At 42.2% G+C, this 20418-nt stretch overlaps 1 protein-coding gene across 2 annotated transcripts; it reads left to right on the top strand.

Annotated features, from left to right (window-relative positions):
* Nucleotides 1-3001: 3001 nt before the first annotated feature.
* On the top strand, nt 3002-20418 carry LOC111980392 (chromobox protein homolog 1). 2 transcript variants are annotated; one of them, XM_024011118.2, is made up of 6 exons: nt 3002-3212; nt 5330-5488; nt 15916-16090; nt 19568-19751; nt 19876-19970; nt 20093-20418. In XM_024011118.2, the coding sequence occupies exons 2-6, from the start codon at nt 5380-5382 to the stop codon at nt 20235-20237; spliced, it is 708 nt and encodes a 235-aa protein (XP_023866886.1). In that variant the 5' UTR covers nt 3002-3212; nt 5330-5379; the 3' UTR covers nt 20238-20418. The 2 variants fall into 2 exon arrangements, with proteins under 2 accessions (XP_023866886.1, XP_023866887.1); XM_024011119.2 differs by lacking the exon at nt 3002-3212 and adding an exon at nt 5030-5094.

The following is a 20418-nucleotide window of genomic DNA, read 5'->3' on the forward strand; positions in this document are numbered from 1 at the left end:
AAACAGAAAACATAGACTGCCCACCCAAAACTCACGCCCTGACCATCAAACACATACAAAACAACAGAAAACAGGTCAGGAACGTGACAGTTACTCTGGACCCTGATCTCTCTTTTGACGAACATATCAAGACTGTTTCAAGGACAGCTTTTTTTCCATCTACGTAACATTGCAAAAATCTGAGATTTTCTGTCCAAAAATGATGCAGAAAAATTAATCCATGTTTTTGTTACTTCTAGGTTAGACTACTGCAATGCTCTACTTTCCGGCTAACCGGATAAAGCACTAAATAAACTTCAGTTAGTGCTAAATACGGCTGCTAGATTCCTGACTAGAACCAAAATATTTGATCATATTACTCCAGTGCTAGCCTCCCTACACTGGCTTCCTGTTAAGGCAAGGGCTGATTTCAAGGTTTTACTGTTAACCTACAAAGCGTTACATGGGCTTGCTCCTACCTATCTTTCCGATTTGGTCCTGCCGTACATACCTACACGTACGCTACGGTCACCAGACGCCAGGCCCTCCTAATTGTCCCTAGAATTTCTAAGCAAACAGCTGGAGGCAGGGCTTTCTCCTATAGATCTCCATTTTTATGGAATGGTCTGCCTACCCATGTGAGAGACGCAGACTCGGTCTCAACCTTTAAGTCTTTACTGAAGACTTATCTCTTCAGTGGGTCATATGATTGAGTGTAGTCTGGCCCAGGAGTGTGAAGGTGAACGGAAAGGTCTGGAGCAACGAACCGCCTTGCTGTCTCTGCCTGGCCGGTTCCACTCTCTCCACTGGGATTCTCTGCCTCTAACCCTATTACAGGGGCTGAGTCACTGGCTTACTGGTGCTCTTTCATGCCGTCCCTAGGAGGGGTGCGTCACTTGAGTGGGTTGAGTCACTGACGTGATCTTCCTGTCTGGGTGGCGCCCCCCCTTGGTTTGTGCCGTGGCGGAGATCTTGTGGGCTATACTCGGCCTTGTCTCAGGATGGTAAGTTGGTGGTTGAAGTTATCCCTCTAGTGGTGTGGGGGCTGTGCCTTGGCAAAGTGGGTGGGGTTATATCCTTCCTGTTTGGCCCTGTCCGGGGGTATCATCGGATGGGGCCACAGTGTCTCCTGACCCCTCCTGTCTCAGCCTCCAGTATTTATGCTGTAGTAGTTTTATGTGTCGGGGGGCTAGGGTCAGTTTGTTATATCTGGAGTACTTCTCCTGTCTTATCCGGTGTCCTGTGTGAATTTAAGTATGCTCTCTCTAATTCTCTCTTTCTCCCTCTCTCTGCGAGGACCTGAGCCCTAGGACCATGCGTCAGGACTACCTGGCATGATGACTCCTTGCTGTCCCCAGTCCACCTGGCCGTGCTGCTGCTCCAGTTTCAACTGTTCTGCCTGCGGCTATGGAACCCTGACCTGTTCACCGGACGTGCTACCTGTCCCAGACCTGCTTGTTTCAACTCTCTAGAGACCGCAGGAGCGGTAGAGATACTCTTAATGATCGGCTATGAAAAGCCAACTGACATTTACTCCTGAGGTGCTGACTTGCTGCACTCGACACTACTGTGATTATTATTATTTGAATGCTGGTCATTTATGAACATTTGAACATCTTGGCCATGTTCTGCTATAATCTCCACCCGGCACAGCCAGAAGAGGACTGGCCACCCCTCATAGCCTGGTTCCTCTCTAGGTTTCTTCCTATGTTTTGGCCTTTCTAGGGAGTTTTCGTAGCCACCGTGCTTCTACACCTGCATTGCTTGCTATTTGGGGTTTTAGGCTGGGTTTCTGTACAGCACTTTGAGATATCAGCTGATGTACAAAGGTCTTGATAAATAAATGTGATTGATTGATTGAAATGAAGAGGCATTTGCATTTCCATTCCAAAAGTACAGCTCTTTTTTTTAGTGTCAAATGAACAAAGAGGATATGACCCTATGTGTGTTGACAAAGTCACATACTGTAGATGTGGAAGAGCATGCAGAAGAGATCCTGTTTAATGGCTTTTRTTTGTGCATTCCAGATACAAATAATAATAAAAATAAGATCACACATATCATCATCATTCACACAAACACACACACACACACATACACGTTGGATACAGTGTCAGCCGCAAGACCAAGCTCTGCAGCAGTGTAGTCTTGTTTTTAACAAAACTTTGACTAGTGCGTGTGCAGGTAATGCAAGCTTTTACTGATATTTTGTTAGTATGCATCACTGCCCAGCTCTAAATCATTTAMACATTAATTCTGTGTTTTTTCATCTGTTCCTTCTGATTTACATGAAAACATAATGAGTGCACATTTTGTTGTCTATCTCTGGAAGCACTGTTTGTCTGGGCTATTGACTGTTAAGTATTATAATTAATCAAACAATTAACAGGATGGCTTCTAATGATATCCCAAAGGACACAGAGAGGGTGAAGATGGCACCTCTCATGGGTGACATCTTCATCAGAGGTCTGAGTGTTTTCACATACAGCAGTTTGTCAGTCGGGATATCGAAGATGCTATACCTTCAGAATATGTATGATATAAATGTTGGTGCAGTCATGCAAGTGCAGTCAGTTAAAAATAAATCTGGCAATGGAGATGGAGAAGAGAAAGTCTGCCAGTCGCTTTTCACTGGCTGAAGTCAGTGAAAGCTAGCCAGCCAACAGGAATAGAGAGAGAAACATGGAGAGCAAGGTGGGGGGAGACGTGTTCAGGCATCCACAACTGTTGGTGTCATAGGTTATTGAATTACTACCRCTTTCTAAAATGTGACTTTTTTATGGTAAATTCATCAATCAATCCTGGAATTCTAGAGAATAGAACCAAGTACAAGACATTGTAAGTAAAGTAATTGCTCTACCCATTGACATGCTGGACCAATAGCTAAACATTGAAAATAAAGATCATCAAACATCTCTGAAYAATATGTTTATAATCGAGAAAAGAAAGATAGAAAAATAAAATGTTTAAAGACTGCATCTCCCATGGTGCCATACAATAACACGCTGCGTAGCCACGCTCGGCCGGAGTTGGCGGGTACGAAGGAGRCACTGGATGGCTTTTGTCTGTAGCTTTACGCTTAAATGAGAAGAGAGTATTTTTAAAATAGATTTTACAAGCTGATATTTATATAAGATAAGCACTAAAATTGTTTAGATAAACCATTGGTATCCATTTAATAACATTTACTACATTTCCGACCATTCATTCATTSGAGTCAATTCTCTGTAAAGGTAAGTGACTAGTTACTTCACCATAATAGCCTTCTGCTCTTTAGCGGTTTCTCCCCCCAGCGTTAACCTTCTATTATGCACAATGCGTGATAAGCACATTTCAATAGGCCAATATATTGACCCTGCAATGTGCATCTTGCTACATTGTTGCATGCGGATTCTGTTTTGAGTATTCAATTGCATTGTTTTCGCGCGAGTTCGTGTAGATTGCTCGTGCTATGATTCAGGTCAACATGGACGACTAGTCATTCCGTCTCGAGAACTCTGGGGGGAAAAAAACCTAGCACCACAATGTGGAGCGGCCGAGGGAACGGGTTGGTTAATAAATTGCAATTGTGTGTAGCCCTTTACAGTTACCGTGTATTTGACCATGTTGTTATTTTGTTGCACTGTGTTGATTGCCCGTTATTATTGATGTAGGAAAACGATTAGGTTGCTACATTTCATTGCATTCTTTCAAGCAGGAATGTGCCTCATCGAATTGGCTACTCATAAAAGAGAGGAAACGTGCTGTTGCAAAGAAAGGACTGCTTATGATACAAATATATTTGCATCGATTTACAAGTGGCTAAATTTGCATAATTTATTGGCATTGTCTGTTAAGAACGTTATAGCCACCAGCGAACTGCAGCGTGCACCTAAACTCAATTCTACCCAAATAGGGCAATGGAATCAGAAATCATCACCTTCTTGAAATTACTTACATTTTTAAATGCACATCAAAGCTGCCACTCAAATGCGTTGTTTAGCCTACAAAATATATGACACTGAAAAACGATGTCCTATTTAATTATGTTTTTTAACACATTTGCGTTGTCAGTGTTTGTATGATAGTGATGTTTTACCCCAGCTTACCCCAATGTTCAGTTAAGAGGGGGTGGGGGTAAGCGTTTTCTTGGTGTTATGTATTCTATAGGATAAGAACCAGGATGTGTGGTGCCCCCCCCCCCCCTTTTCTTCCTCCAGACATTCTTGTTCTCACCATGTTGTTTTCAGTCAGTGGGTTGTAGTGATTGTGTGCTTTAGTTGATTCGACTGTATGTGGCATTACTGTGCATTGATGTCCAGATTCGAAGCTTGACCCCTTCACCTGCTGAATCTCATGTTATGTGTATGACTGCATGATTGCTGGTCTGATTGAAATGATTGTGCTTCTGACATTTTATTGGTAGGTGTGCATTAGTCTACACCACATCAAGGCTACAGCCCAATGGAATGTTCAATAACTCGTGTAGTCCCTACCCCCTGCCTAATCATGTATTCGAGACCGGTACCAACTCCTAGGGCTCTCCTCTGGGAATCACACCAACAGTGTACCATCATTTAGACTRTAGTCATAAATATGTCTGGAAATAGTGATGACAAACCGAGAGTGATTCTCGTCAAATGTGTTTTTCTATGTATTTGTTTGCATTAGTTGCAGACTTGCAGTACAATCAATGCATGCCARCTCTTTTAATAGAAACATATCGCCGCTCCATGCGTTTTAGTACTGACCRCGTAGTAGGAACTGTAGTCAAAGATAAAAAAAAAAAAAAAAACTGACCCAAGATAGACCATAGCCTGTTTTCCAATAGGCACAAATGAATCATACTAGGCAGAACAAGCAAGGAGTTTGGTAGCGCCAAGSATGAGCTAGCGAGATCTTATTGGCGCTTTCTAGCACGTATTTGCATATTTCTGTTAGGGAGAGCCTAGCAAAGGACAAAGTTTACATAACTTAGTCCATTCTGTTTGTAACAGATTGTAGTTTTGGTCACAACTCTATTGAGATCAAATGTTTTATAGATGAGAAAATTAGCAGGATGACGGCCAAACTCCATCTCGCTCCATCTTCTCCCACTGTCGACCACTGCTCTTCCTCTCATCACMATATTTGGTGGTGAGTGGAAATGCCAGCTGGATGCTTCACATTTATACATCCGATAGAACAATGAGACAGATGTTTCAATCTGGGCTGTAGTGGTATGCATGCATTACACGTTAGTAGTCGATTGACTGTGAGAGACGATACCATGTGTTCTTCTTACCAATGCCATTCTCTACTTCCTACTGTGATTTCTCCCGTATGCCTCTGATCCATGACCCCCCCCCCCCCCCCTTCTGACCCTGTTTAGCTCTGTTGACTAGGAACCCACTGGTTCCACTGCCTTCTCCCAGTCTGAAAATGAGTGAGCCTACTGCTACCGCTACAGAAGCCCCTAGCGATGTGATCCCCAGTGTTACCACTGGTGTTACCACTGAAGGTGTAGATCAACTTCCTACTAATGCAAACGGTAATCCATTGTTTCTGTTTTATGAATGCCATAGGGTTGGGTGGTGGACTGGCCAGCTTCGGCCGAACTTAAACGCACACAAGTGGAAATTCACATTTTTTTGGGGGGGGGTAAAAGACAATGCCCATAGCTTACCCGTGATGTTGCACAAGGATTTAAGTTGATCGCCTTAGTCAATGTATGATATATTTGGGCTTGAAGTGGGAAATYCGAAGTGGTAACTATTTTCCGTGTCATTGCCGTGTGTTTTCCCCTTTGAGATGGAGGTGCTAATACTTTTCAGTCTACAATTTTTTTTCAGGGCTGGGTTTTATTTGAATGTTACAATCAACTAGCTTGGCATTGTTTAATAATAAGATAAACCTGCAAARTTAGTTGTTGTTTTTGCACCTCCACATATTTACCAGCAAATTATCATAATCTATTGGAGAATTTGTGAAGTTTCACTTATTATTTTTTAGCTAGTCTGTAAAAAAAAATCTAAAACATTTTGGAACCCCGATTACCCTGTCGCCCCAAGATGAATGATTTTGACCACTAAAGTTTTGGGTGAATTCGTTTTGCAAGGCACGGTGCCCCAGGTGTGCGGGGTTTGCTCTTTTTTGACCATTCCATTGGTCCTAAGAAGAATTCTCTGCCCACCTGCGGCAAGACGAACTTTCCCATTGCTTCAYAACACGCTCCACTGCTTTGATTGGTGCAGCAAGAAACAACAATATCCTATATTGAAAAGGCACCCGCGAAAGAAAATTCAAGGAACTTGTTATATATTTTGTTGTGCTGTTCCATTTGTATTGGTGTTTCGTGTCCGATGCGCTTAGGGTGTGGTTGCATTTAATTTGCGTTGTGCATCATCAGCAAAGTCATAGAAGTCTCATTTCACTTCCTCTGTGAGAACCATGAGCACTGCTTAATTTTGCTTGGCTGTAACGCAGCCAATGCCTGTTTGGAGCCCACTTACCAAATATTGCACTGTCCGTGTCCATTACAATGTAGAAAAACATGTCTCTAAACCTTTCATAGTTATTGATATTAAAGGAGCTTCAACTTAAAACTTTCTATGGTGGATTAGCAGTCACAATTTTATGGAAAATCCCAGAACTTTGGAGACAACAATAGATGGCGAAGTCAAAGATAGTGGTTTCCATCTGTGGCAAAGTTTTCTCTAAATGCTTATGACATATCCAGAACCAGCCCTAGCCACCTGGCTAATCTTTTGAATATGGTCTAGTTAAAAAGACCTAGCAACAACCGATAACATTAGCTAGCTAGATAAGGTTAGCTAGATAAGGTTATCATGCTAGCTAGCTACACTGACAGCTGTCAGTGCCATATTTGTTGATGTTTCTCCACTCCATGTGGAAATCACCTCTGGAAGATCTCAATTGCWWAATGCTCGCTTCCTCTCCTCGTCTCCTTCGCAAAACCCATTGGAGGATAAGGTCAGAGGGGAGAGACCACTGGCTTGCTCATCCAATGGGTTTTGAGAAAGAGAGAGGACGCGAAGATTACTCAATTGAGATCTTTCCCTCTGCATTCCTACTCACCTCCAATTCTTGAATATGTAATGTAGCCTGCGTCATTCTTCAGAAGTTGAACCTAAACAAGCTCTTCTGCTCTAGAACAGGAATTACCTCAATATTTTTGTGTGGGGCATCCAGAGGATTCTCTCTGACTTGGCTGCCCACCTTGACAAGATTAGGGGGATATGTACTAGGCTTGGGCGCTATCCAGATTGTCATACCTTCAAACCGACCTTGTGCCATACTGGGATATTCGGTAATACCGGCACTGAACACAGGGGGCGCTGTTTTCAAACCCCACTGATACTCTGTAATCTGAAGGTTAGCAATACTAACAAGTACAGTTAAAATTCCATAGAGAATGCTAACTAAATGCTAACAAGCGCATTGAAAACCTTTTGTACAGCTTCTGACCTAAACTATACAAGAAACTCAAATGATACACAGTTTGCTGCACGCGAATAGCAAATATTAGCCAGCAAGGTTCTTGATGCAGGAGGGGATTCTCTGCTGTTACCAAGCGAATGCTTGATTTTGGAAGAAGCTAATCACTTATGTGAAGCTATGAAAYGGGTTATCAGTCTACTCGCTGACACCCACACAACACAACTGTGAASGGTTTAYGCAAATATTAGCGTTGTAGCTCTTATTGTGTGACTGTGACTGTGTGAAATCACCTCCCCAGTCAAGCTATTGTGTGTATTGACATTCATACTGCACTGTACAGCTTTACTTAAGAATTGGGGATCAATGAAATGGGGTAACCRGCTATTCAATACCCAATATATTTTTTCCCAACGTCCTCAGTTATCAGACTCCAAGACATCCACACAGTATTGTTTTTCCTCGGGAATAGTGTTCAATACACATAGGTTGACCAGAAATGTGGCTCAATTCACAGTTTTTTCAGAGTCCTGCAATAAGAACTACGATGCTAATGCTCTCTCGGTGTCACTGAGTAGACTGATACGTCATGTCATTGATCCACAATCCATAGGTAAGGCTGTACAGTGAAATAAGTATGCCCCCAATGCCATTCTAAAGTATAATACATTGTGTGATTTCAACAGATTTTTGTCAAATTAACATTGTCTTTTGTTTTTATATAACAACATTCCAACCTCGTTTAGCATGATCTATTCAATTATGGCATAATTCTACTAATTGTATGCATTTGCATCACTGTCAATAACATACTTTTATTTTGAAGGCAAACCGCAATGTCCAATATTGTGGCTAATCCTTATTGTGGCTAGCTTCACATAGATGGGTCCGACTACCATTAATCAAATAAGAACAGTCTTATAAATTAGGGTTATTTTAGATTACACCTATTTATATAGTTAGCTMGCTAACTATAGCTACTGAAACAGAGTGTCGTTTTGATATGTTTTTGGGGAAGAACATTGTTTGCATCCGTGAGCTAGCTAGCTTTTTTTATGACCAGCACTGTAGATGTGCGAGAACTTTACCAGCATCATAGCATACGTATCGATGAATCGTGACATATGAAATACGAGTGATAGTGTAACTACGTWAAAAAAAATATGAACGTGTTAAATTATTATGTGACATGCAGTCATATTCAGGTCCTGATTGGTCAACAAGCTTATTTGACACGTCAAATAGTGTTATTTGACGTATCTTATTTGACATGCAAAGACCCAAACGGCGTTCCATAGAAATCCTGGTTGAGAATGAAACAACTGAACAACAAAACAGCACAGCAAGTAAGTGAAAGAAATAGGTTTTGATGATGTTTTATTGGTAATGGGGATAAATGCAAATGCCAACAAAATAACTTTTTGGTCAGTGTGTGTGTGTAACCTTTAACTAGGCAAGTCAGTTAAGAACAAATTCTTATTTACAATGACGGCCAAACCCGGACGACGCTGGGCCAATTGTGCGCCACCCTATGGGACTCCCAATCACGGCCTGATGTGATACAGCCTGGATTCAAACCTGGGACTGTAGTGATGCAGTGCTTTAGAGACCACTGCGTCCGTGTGTGTGTTAACTATTTAACTGTACTAGAATGCTTAAKGCTGCTCAAATTTTAAATATYGGTTATCGGTATCAGGTTTTTTGGCAAGGAAAATATCAGATATCGGTATCGGCCCAAAAATGTAATATCGGTGCATCACTAGCTTAAATGGTATTGAAAAACCATTCCGTAGCTTTTTACTAATACCCCGGTATACGGTATAGCGCCCAAGCCTAATATGTACTGCATTGTGTCCACCCTCCACACACATTTGTCAACTATGCACTCATCTGTTACTGTTTGCTTTGATCATCATCCTTTACACGATCTCGTCTGTCCTCAGATTTCAGATATCCATGAATCATATAAACTCAGCAAAAAAAAAACGTCCTCACTGTCAACTGTGTTTATTTTCAGCAAACTTAACATGTGTAAATATTTGTATGAACATAACAAGATTCAACAACTGAGATCAAAAGTAACAGTCAGTATCTGGTGTGGCCACCAGCTGCATTAAGTACTGCAGTGCATCTCCTCATGGACTGCACCATATTTGCCAGTTCTTGCTGTGAGATGTTACCCCACTCTTCCACCAAGGCACCTGCAAGTTCCCGGACACTTCTGGGCGGAATGGCCCTAGCCCTCACCCTCCGATCCAACAGGTCCCAGACGTGCTTAATGGGATTGAGATCCAGGCTCTTCGCTAGGCCATGGCAGAACACTGACATTCCTGTCTTGCAGGAAATCACGCACAGAATGAGCAGTATGGCTGGTGGCATTGTCATGCTGGAGGGTCATGTCRGGATGAGCCTGCAGGAAGGGTACCACATGAGGGAGGAGGATGTCTTCCCTGTAACGCACAGCATTACGATTGCCTGCAATGACAACAAGCCCAGTCTGATGATCCTGTGACACACCGCCAGACCATGACAGACCCTCCACCTCGATCCCGCTCCAGAGTACAGGCCTCGGTGTAACGCTCCATCCTTCGACGATAAACGCGAATCCGGCCATCACCCCTGGTGAGACAAAACCGCGACTCGTCAGTGAAGAGCACTTTTTGCCAGTCCTGTCTGGTCCAGAGACGGTGGGTTTGTGCCCATGGGCGACGTTGTTGCCGGTGATGTCTGGTGAGGACCTGCCTTTACAACAGGCCTACAAGCCCTCAGTCCAGCCTCTCTCAGCCTATTGCGGACAGTCTGAGCACTGATGGAGGGATTGTGCGTTCCTGGTGTAACTCGAGCAGTTGTTGTTGCCATCCTGTATCTGTCCCGCAGGTGTGATGTTCGGATGTACCGATCCTGTGCAGGTGTCGTTACACATGATCTGCCACTGYGAGGACGATCAGCTGTCCATCCTGTCTCCCTGTAGCGCTGTCTTATGCGTCTCACAGTATGGTCATTGCAATTTATTGCCCTGGCCACATCTGCAGTCCTCATGCCTCCTTGTAGCATGCCTAAGGGACGTTCACACGGATGAGCAGGGACATCTTTATTTTGGTGTTTTTCAGAGTCAGTAGAAATGCCTCTATAGTGTCCCAAGTTTTCATAACTGTGACCTTAATTGYCTACCGTCTGTAAGCTGTTAGTGTCTTAACCACCGTTCCACAGGTGCATGTTCATTAATTATTTGTGGTTCGTTGAACAAGCATGGGAAACAGTGTTTAAACCCTGTACAATGAAGATCTGTGAAGTTATTTGGATTTTTACAAATTATCTTTGAAAGACAGGGTCCTGAATAAGGGACGTTTCTTTTTTTGCTAAGTTTACGTTGTGCCCTTTACTTTTTCAAGGGTGCAGTCCAGCTCTTTAATGTTATGGTCCAAGCTAGAGGTGGACCATAGTTTCAGAAACCTTGGTTACTCTTTTTTGGGATAGACTAGAGGTCGACCAATTATGATTTTTCAACGCCGATTATTGGAGGACCAAGAAAGCCGATACCGATTTTAATCGGCCAATTTAAAAAATTTTTTTTTTATAAAAGAACATTTATTTTTTATTTGTAATAATGACATTTACAACAATACTGAATGAACACTTATTTTAACTTAATATAATACATCAATAATATAAATTTAGCCTCAAATAAATAATGAAACATGTTCAATTTGGTTTAAATAATGCAAAAACAAAGTTTTGGAGAAGAAAGTAAAAGTGCAATATGTGCCATGTAAAAAAGCTAACTTAAGTTCCTTGCTCAGAACATGAGAACATATGAAAGCTGGTGGTTCCTTTTAACATGAGTCTTCAATATTCCCAGGTGAGAAGTTTTAGGTTGTAGTTATTATAGGAATTACAGGACTATTTCTCTCTATACGATTTGTATTTCATATACCTTTGACTATTGGATGTTCTTATAGACACTTTAGTATTGCCAGTGTAACAGTATAGCTTCCATCCCTCTCCTCGCTCCTACCTGGGCTTGAACCAGGAACACATCGACAACAGCCACCCTCGAAGCAGCGTTACCCATGCAGAGCAAGGGGAACAACCACTCCAAGTCTCAGAGCGAGTGACGTTTGAAACACTATTAGCGCGCACCCCGCTAACTAGCTAGCCATTTCACATCGGTTACACCAGCCTAATATCAGGAGTTGATAGGCTTGAAGTCATAAACAGCGCATAGCTTGAAGAATTGCGAAGAGCTGCTGGCAAATGCACRAAAGTGCTGTTTGAATTAATGCTTACGAGCCTGCTGCTGCATAYCATCGCTCAGTCAGACTGCTCTATCAAATCATAGACTTAATTATAACATAATAACACACAGAAATACGAGCCTTTGGTCATTAATATGGTCGAATCCGGAAACTATCATTTCGAAAACAAAACGTTTATTCTTTCAGTGAAATACTGAACCGTTACGTGTTTTATCTTAACGGGTGGCAACCCAAAGTCTAAATATTGCTGGTACATTGCACAACCTTCAATGTTATGTCATAATTATGTACAAATCTGGCAAATTAATTACGGCCTTTGTTAGGAAAAAATGGACTTCACACAGTTCGCAATGAGCCAGGTGGCCCAAACTGCTGCATATACCCTGACTGCTTGCACGGAACGCAAAAGAGGTGACACAATTTCCCTAGTTATAAGAAATTAATGTTAGCAGGCAATATTAACTAAATATGCAGGTTAAAAAATATAAGACTTGTGTATTGATTTTAAAGAAAGGCATTGATGTTTATGGTTAGGTACAKTGGTGCAACGACAGTGCTTTTTTCGCAAATGCACTAGTTAAATCATCACCCGTTTGTCAAAGTAAGCTGTGATTCGATGAGAAATTAACAGGCACCGCATCGATTATATGCAACGCAGGACACGCTAGATAAACTAGTAATATCATCAACCATGTGTAGTTAACTAGTGATTATGTGAAGATAGATTGTTTTTTATAAGATAAGTTTAATGCTAGCTAGCAACTTACCTTGGCTTCTTGCTGCCCTCGCGTAACAGGTAGTCAGGAGTGCAATGTAAGGCAGGTGGTTAGAGCGTTGGACTAGTAACCGGAAGGTTGCCAAAACGAATCCCCGAGCTGACAAGGTGTAAATCTGTCGTCCTGCCCCTGAACAAGGCAGGTAACCCACCGTTCCAAGGTCGTCATTGAAAATAATGTGTTCTTACCTGACTTGCCTAGTTAAATAAAGGTGTAAAATTATTATTATTATTTTTTAAATCGGCAAATCGGTGTCCAAAAATAACGATTACCGATTGTTATGAAAACTTGAAATCGGCCCTAATTAATCGGCCATTCCGATTTAATCGGTCGACCTCTACTACAGACTATCTGTAGATGCTCTATCAGTAACATTTAAACGAATTATCTGCTAAGCCTAACCTTAACCTTTATCCTAACTCTAAACGTAACCTTTACCCTAACCCTTATTCTAAACCTAACCTTAGCATGCAGTTGCTTATCAACAGATGAACAGTTTGTTGATAGACCATCTGTAGATGCTCCACAGATTCTATCCAAATAAAGTGACCGAAACCTTTCATTGTTTTTTTTTCTTATCCTTTGCCCAACCTGTATGTCCAACTATATGTCCTTGAAATGTTAAATCCTTGGGTCAAGTCCCCATACCGGACACCTTAAAACTACCCCAGGAGCATACCAAACTAATTTAGCTCCCTCTAAAAACAAATCTTCGAGGGTCAGTTGGAGGATCTCTCTTTGAATACAGAAACCCATTGCCATGATTTGGTTATATTTACAGAGTTACAAAAACCCAATTTGAAAGTGGATCAGTCAGATGTTAGTGATTCAGAGCCAGAGATCTTGAGGCACACTGAAGCCTACATCAGATAGCCCGTCTCAGCATAGTCCTCTACAATTCCATGAACTGTAATGAAGAACGGGTTGGCAAACAGGGTTGATAATAAAAAGGTACGAAGGTTGCAGGGACGTAAACTAGTCACCTTTCGGCGAAAGGGGGGGTTGGATCACTACTGGCTGTAAGCCTACGAGTGATGTGCGTTTGGAGCAATACTGGCTGTATCAAAGGCTCAGCCAATGGTTTACATAACAACAGAATGCAGCGCAGCAAGCGACTGCAGAGACAACCAATTTGCTAGTTACAACATCAGTGCGCGATCCGGAAAGACAGCATAGAGTAGAAAGGCAGTTACAGCAGCTCGTTCCCTGAACGATAATGAAGAGGTAACGTTAGGTGAGCAGCCTGACCACGGAGACGGGGGTGAGAAGGTGAAGAAGCGTACTTCATGAGCTGTAACCTGTAACGTAAACTCACCCCATTCCGTACAAATGTGCGTAACCGCGACATTCAAACGAGGCTACAAAGAAAACTAATGGGACTGTAGCGACTGTGTTGACTTCAAAATCTGAGGTGTGAACTACGTTTCTATTCAAGCGTTGATCGACATGGTAATCGCTCTATAGTATTGGAGAAAAGTAGAAAAAATTGACCCTCCGTTACATCGTGACGTGTCATGCCATAACGTACAGCACGCATAAAGCAACTATTTCTGTCTTACAATCTCTCTCCACCAGGTGTAGCACTTCTCATTGTTTAAAAACAAGAAATGGACAGGGGTAAGGGGGGATACCTAGTCATTTTTTGCGTCATCACTAAGCGATCATGACTGTTTACTTCTGAAGATCACATTAGCACCGCCCTAAAAACCGACACAAATTCGACACAAACCTTCAAATAGGTATGTAATGACACATTATATAAACTCTTTATAGTGTTTTATTTACTTTTTAGAGGCGATAAGGTGATAAGTTGGACAGATCGAGTGAAAAAAAGCAAGTTTTCCCACACATCTCCTCTCCTTCTCACTATCACGCATTAGTTTCGCTTCCCCACCCGCCATTTTTAAAAAGACCCGAAGGAGCTCATTGCCKYCTTGAATTATGCAGAAACGGGCAGCGTGGAGGTCATGTCATTAATTTTGTTGGACAGGGGAGAAATTGTGCTTTACAATGGTATTGACATTACAGTTGATCTGGAAGTATTACGTTTTTGGGGCGCTAAAATAAGGTCAATTGTACGGACCAAGGCGATGTACAAAAGTGAGTGAGTTTACGTTAACCGAAAAACAACTGGCATTTGGAAAGTTTGAGGTGAGGGAGAAAGTGGGGTGGAACAAGCATTAAGTATCTTGCTAGCTGGATCAAATTCTCCGTTAGCTAGCCAGAGAAATGTTGAGCCACATTAGCCAACTTAACTGRTCAAATAATTGAGTTTAATGTGTGAAAATGAGCTGGCTAATAAAGTCAGCAACATCAGATGAGCTAACATTAGTAACCTAACCAATTCGCTATAGTATTAACTGGTTTATGACTCCTTGCCGTTCCTCAAGTAATAATGTGTTAACGTTGCTTACTGGACCCTGGTAATCTGTGAAATGTTAACTAGCTAACTAGCTAACCACTATCTGTTAACGAATGTTTTCCCTCTACAGTATGTGGTTAATTTTCAGAATGAGAGAATTAGGTGAAAGTGATGCATTGCTCGTTAAACAAGTGGATTCAGGGATCAAGTGTAGCTGGGCCTGGCTTAAGCTGGATGCCACTATAGAGGTGAAAGGAACACCACACACTTTCCCTCTTTCTCACTTTTTCTGTCATATTGTAGGACAGGTGTCCACATGCGGAAAGTGTATCATGTGCAATGTAGCCCAAATATATTGTTTTTGTTGTGTTGAACTTAACAGTAACGTGTGAGGGGGGATAATATATATTTTTAACTTAGTGAACGTTATTTTTGCACACATGTAGCCTTGCGCACTTGTTCGACGTCTATATTGGCCACTATAATAGAGCAAAAATAGAATGCCTGTTTCATTCTAGTTCTACTTTAAGATGTTTTTTYCCAAAGTGCAATATTTAGGTGTGTGGTCACAAGCGTTCTATTATAAAGGCTGTCTTGGCTAACTGTAATATTAGTGTATTGTTTTTTTCTCAAGATTTTTGTGTCATTTGCAGTGAAGTCTAGGCAACAAATAACATTGGATTGCTTTCTTTACATTTTTTTTTAGCTGTGAGTAATATTCACATTAACCACTTTATTTTACGCACAGAGACTGATCATGTAGATCATTTTCTTTGTTGTTTAATTAGTTAAAACATGCATTTCCCCCTAGCAGGGTTTTTTGTTTGTTTAATGTTTCAATGTATAAAAAAAAAAAGTGTTACCTTTTTGGGCCCTCGTTAGTTTGCATCCCCGTAGTTGCCATGCTGGCACTGCTGCTTAATTGCAGAAAAGACACAATTTGTATTTTGATTGGCAAAGCAAGTCCAACAAATGTTTTTGGGATGAATCCAATCTGTGTAATCTGACTCAACCTGACCATAGTGAAGTGTGCCCATAATCATTGGGACTTAAAGCTGTGAGTCTATGAAGTCTATGAAGTCTATGAAGTCTAACCAAACTGTTCTGCACTCCACCCCTTCACCAGAGCCGCCCAAGGAAGAGGTCAAGTTGGTGGCAACAGCAGGCAAGAAGCAGACCAAGAAGAAGGTGGAAGAGGTGGTAGAGGAAGAGGAGGAGGAATATGTGGTGGAGAAGGTGCTGGACCGACGGGTGGTAAAGGGACGCGTTGAGTTTCTGCTCAAATGGAAAGGCTTCTCAGAGTGAGTGAAGATTTTATGCTTGTAATGCTAGTCACATAAATTATATTGGCATACATTACATACAATCCTGTATACATTTATTGATTTATAATTTTGCTTCTCTTTATTGGTACCCATGGGGTAGCCGGGGGTCTTGTCACCATGCAACCATGCAACAGGATTTGTCATACCCCCTGGGCCCTCAACAGGTTGGGCATATTGGTTGCCGTTTTCCTCACAGAGCATGTTGTGCAAGGTCAACAATGGTCTCCACTGTCTCTGGCTTGAGACAAGTGGTCGTGTGGAACACTTGTCAGCGGTTGGCAAGTACAGTGCGTTCGGAACGTATTCAGACCCCTTTTTCCACGTTTTGTTACTTTACAGCCTTGTTCTAAAATTGACGAAGCAAAAACACGTTTTTAAAAATGTATACAAAATAAAAAACGGATATCACATTTACTTAAGTATTCAGACCCTTTACTTAGTACTTTGTTGAAGGACCTTTGGCTGCAATTACAGCCTTGAGTCTTCTTGGGTATGACACTACAAGCTTGGCACACCTGTATTTGGTGAGTGTCTCCCATTCCTCCCTGCAGATCCTCTCAAGCTCTGTCAGGTTGGATGGTAAGCGTTGCTGCACAGCTATTTTCAAGTCTCTCCAGAGATGTTAGATTGAGTTCAAGTCCGAGCTCCTGCTGGGCCACTCAAGGACATTCAGAAGCCACTCCTGTGTTGTTTTCGCTGTGTGCTTAGGGTTGTTGTCCTGTTGGAAGGTGAACCTTCACTCCAGTCTGAGGTCCTGATCACTCTGTAGCAGGTTTATCAAGAATTTCTCTGTACTTTGCTCCGTTCATCTTTACCTCGATCCTGACTAGTCTCCCAGTACCTGCAGCTGATAAACATCCCCACAGCATGATGCTGCCACCACCATGCTTCACCGTAGGGAAGGTTTCCTCCAGATGTGACGCTTGGCATTCAGGCCAAAAAGTTCAATCTTGGTTTCATCAGACCAGAGAATCTTGTTTCTCATGGTCTGAGTCTTTAGTTGCCTTATGACAGCCAGCTTGGGAGTTTGCCAAGTCTTTTATTGCAGAGTGGCTTCCATCTGGCCACTCTACCATAAAGGTCTGATTGGTGGAGTGCTGCAGAGATGGTTGTCCTTCTGGAAAATTCTCCCATCTCCACAGAGTAACTCTAGAGCTCTGTCAGAGTGACCATYGGGTTCTCTTGGTCACCTCCCTGACCAAGGTCCTTCTCCCCCGATGGCTCAGTTTGGCTAGGCGGCCAGCTCTAGGAAGAGTCTTTGTGGTTCCAAACTTCTTCCATTTTAAGAATGATGGAGGCCACTGTGTTCTTGAGAACCTTCAATGCTGCAGATTTTTTTTGATACCCTTCACCAGATCTGTGCCTCGACACAATCCGGTCTCTGGAGCTCTAAGCACAATTCCTTCGACCTCATGTCTTGGTTTTTGCCCTGACATGCACTGTCAACTGTGGGACTTTTTTTATATAGACAGGTGTGTGTGCCTTTCCAAATCATGTCCAATCAATTGAATTTACCACCGGTGGACTCCAATCAAGTTGTAGTAACATCTCCAGGATGATAAATGGAAACCGGATGCACCTGAGCTCAATTTAAGTTTCATAGYAAAGGGTCTGAATACTTATGTAAATAAAGTTGGAATCAAAGGGGTTAACATTTTTGGGTCCCCAGGACTATAGCACATAAATATTAAAGGACTACAACCTCATGTATAATGAATTACACAGGAATTCCCCTCAGCCAAAACTTACTTTCAGATATTGGTATTTCAACACCTTATGAATGGCATTGCAAGTCTCTGGAATGATTTTAGAGACGGTTGCAGGTCCAATACAAAATTGGAAGGACAGGCTCTTGTAGGTCTCACCTGCACAAAGACACTGATTACCAAATAAGGGTTAAAAACCAAGACAACAAGTCAACCCAGCTAGCTGCAAACTTAACTAGCTAACAGATACACACAACTAGCTCACAGATACACAGCTCAGAACATTATATGGGCATCGTGAGAAAAAGACAACCATGAAGCCAGCTGGCTATGTATGCCCACATGCTAGCCAACTCCAAACATTTGATATATATCTGCAAGAAACATTTTAAATAATGCTAGCTAATGTATTGTTTACATGTTTTGTGTGGTTAGCAAATGAGCATACAAAGTCAGCTGGCTAGTTTTTACTTGTCTTCATAGTTGTCTCTTTGTCACGATGCCTATCTAATATCAACATCAAACATTTAAACATTAGGACAGCTATCGCTCGCCAGTTGCCAGGAATCGCAGAGATGCTGTCTTTGAAATGAGTGTCTTGCTTCCCGATTAGAGGGGCCACCAACTCCACCAGCTGGGAAAGATTATGGAACTGGGCTACATCACCCAACTCCAGCTCGCTACACAAGTTTGCATAGGCTCCTTTAGGGCCTTCTAAAAAATAAAAAAAATCTTTACCTAATTCCGTTTGATATTTTCCCTAGATTTTCCCTGTTTTTTCCTTCAATTTTTCGCTCCAAAAATCAATWTTTTAAATATAAAACAACAAAATTGGATGTTGTATGTACACAACAATGCTTAAACCATACCAGGAGACCACTTTTGAGGTCTGGGAAAAATCTAAGACATTTACATTTTTGGGTGTAGATACCCTTTAAATTCAAGTGTGCAGTCTGGCACCAGCAAGAGACCTATAGCACACATTATTTCAGATTTGTTAAACAAATCACTGCTGGATTCATGCAAATAATAATATAATTCTGCCAGGTAGGCATATACTACTTTTGCAGTTAACATTTCAATGAGAAGGTTTTTGGGAAAGCCTTTCCATCTACCAGAAGACGGTTGTAATTCACATCATCGCTAATGGCTTTGTGGTAGACAAACGCGCGCACACAGGGGCTTTCCCGCACCGTTGCCTCTTCTAAGTTAAAGGAAAATATGAATCCCTTATGCTATTTGTTCAGGTCTTTATTATAATCTTGGGTAAATASATTTTCCAATAAATACAATACATTTAGTTGATGTCCTAAGTTCAATACATGTTTGAATGTTGAATTCCATTTTAATGTCTGGATTCTGTCGGGTTCTCCATATCGTAGATTTTTATAGGACCCTACTCTTTGGGCTTGGCACTGCATAAGCCAAAGCCTGCTACCTAATCTCCTTTCCTTTTGGTTAGTTGTTTTTGCTCYTGTTGGTTGCTCTCATCGTTCTACAAAAGTCAATAGCCATCTCAAACACTTCCAGCTTGTTCTGGTCCATGGTGACACAGTGACTTGCTTGGTTGGTCTTCAGCTGCTGTATATTTGGCATCGGTCTGTTACTACTTCGTCCTCCAGTGTTGCGGTGGTAGTCCTGCCACCCTGGGCCCTGCCCCTTTTTTTTCATGGGGGGGGGTTGAAATGGAATCTGATGGTTGTAGCCCAGGTATAAATGGACCTTTTTTACACTTTGTTTACCACAGTGAGGACAATACATGGGAACCGCAGGACAACCTGGATTGCCCTGACCTGATTGCTGAGTACATGCAGAATCATCATAACAAAAAAGAAAGTTACAAGAAAGAGTCTGGTGGCAAGAGGAAAGCTGGTGAGTCTGACACAGAGGCAGGGGGTGAAGAAGGCAGGCCCAAGAAGAGGAAAGATGAGGTGAGAGCCTGTACTTCGCTTCAATATTAAAGAACATGCCTGATACTATAGACCGTGAACGTAGTCCTGTACTGAACCTATTCCCCCTTCTCTTCTTCGCTCTCCTTATCTATCATTCTTCCAGGCAGAGAAGCCCAGAGGCTTTGCTCGTGGACTTGACCCCGAACGGATCATTGGAGCCACAGACTCCAGTGGAGAGCTGATGTTCCTCATGAAATGGTGAGTTCTGGGCAGCATTGGAATTTTGACACTTTTCGCTATACGTTACTGGGAGAGTGGAAAATGTTTGTGGGACATAAAACTGGTTAAAGTGGCTTCACCCTTAAATTCTGTCTCCGCAGGAAGAACAGTGATGAGGCGGACCTGGTGCCGGCCAAGGAGGCAAACATTAAATGTCCACAGGTGGTCATATCCTTCTACGAGGAGCGTCTGACATGGCACTCCTACCCCACCGAGGAGGAAGAGAAGAAGGATGATAAGAACTAGCCACAGGTCCAGGATGAAGGGGAAGGGGGTACAGAGGGTGGGGTTTAGAGTGGTGGGGAGGGACAGAGAAGCTGATTTGTTTCAAAAGCTTCATTCTGCAAACCCGGACTGTTGAAACTAAAACAGAGGTTGACAGATGGGTAGGGATGATGGGAAGACTTGTCAAGGAGGTGGGTTGGGG

The sequence above is a fragment of the Salvelinus sp. IW2-2015 genome, linkage group LG20 (genome assembly GCF_002910315.2).
Source record: "Salvelinus sp. IW2-2015 linkage group LG20, ASM291031v2, whole genome shotgun sequence".
Taxonomy (NCBI): Eukaryota; Metazoa; Chordata; class Actinopteri; order Salmoniformes; family Salmonidae; genus Salvelinus; species Salvelinus sp. IW2-2015.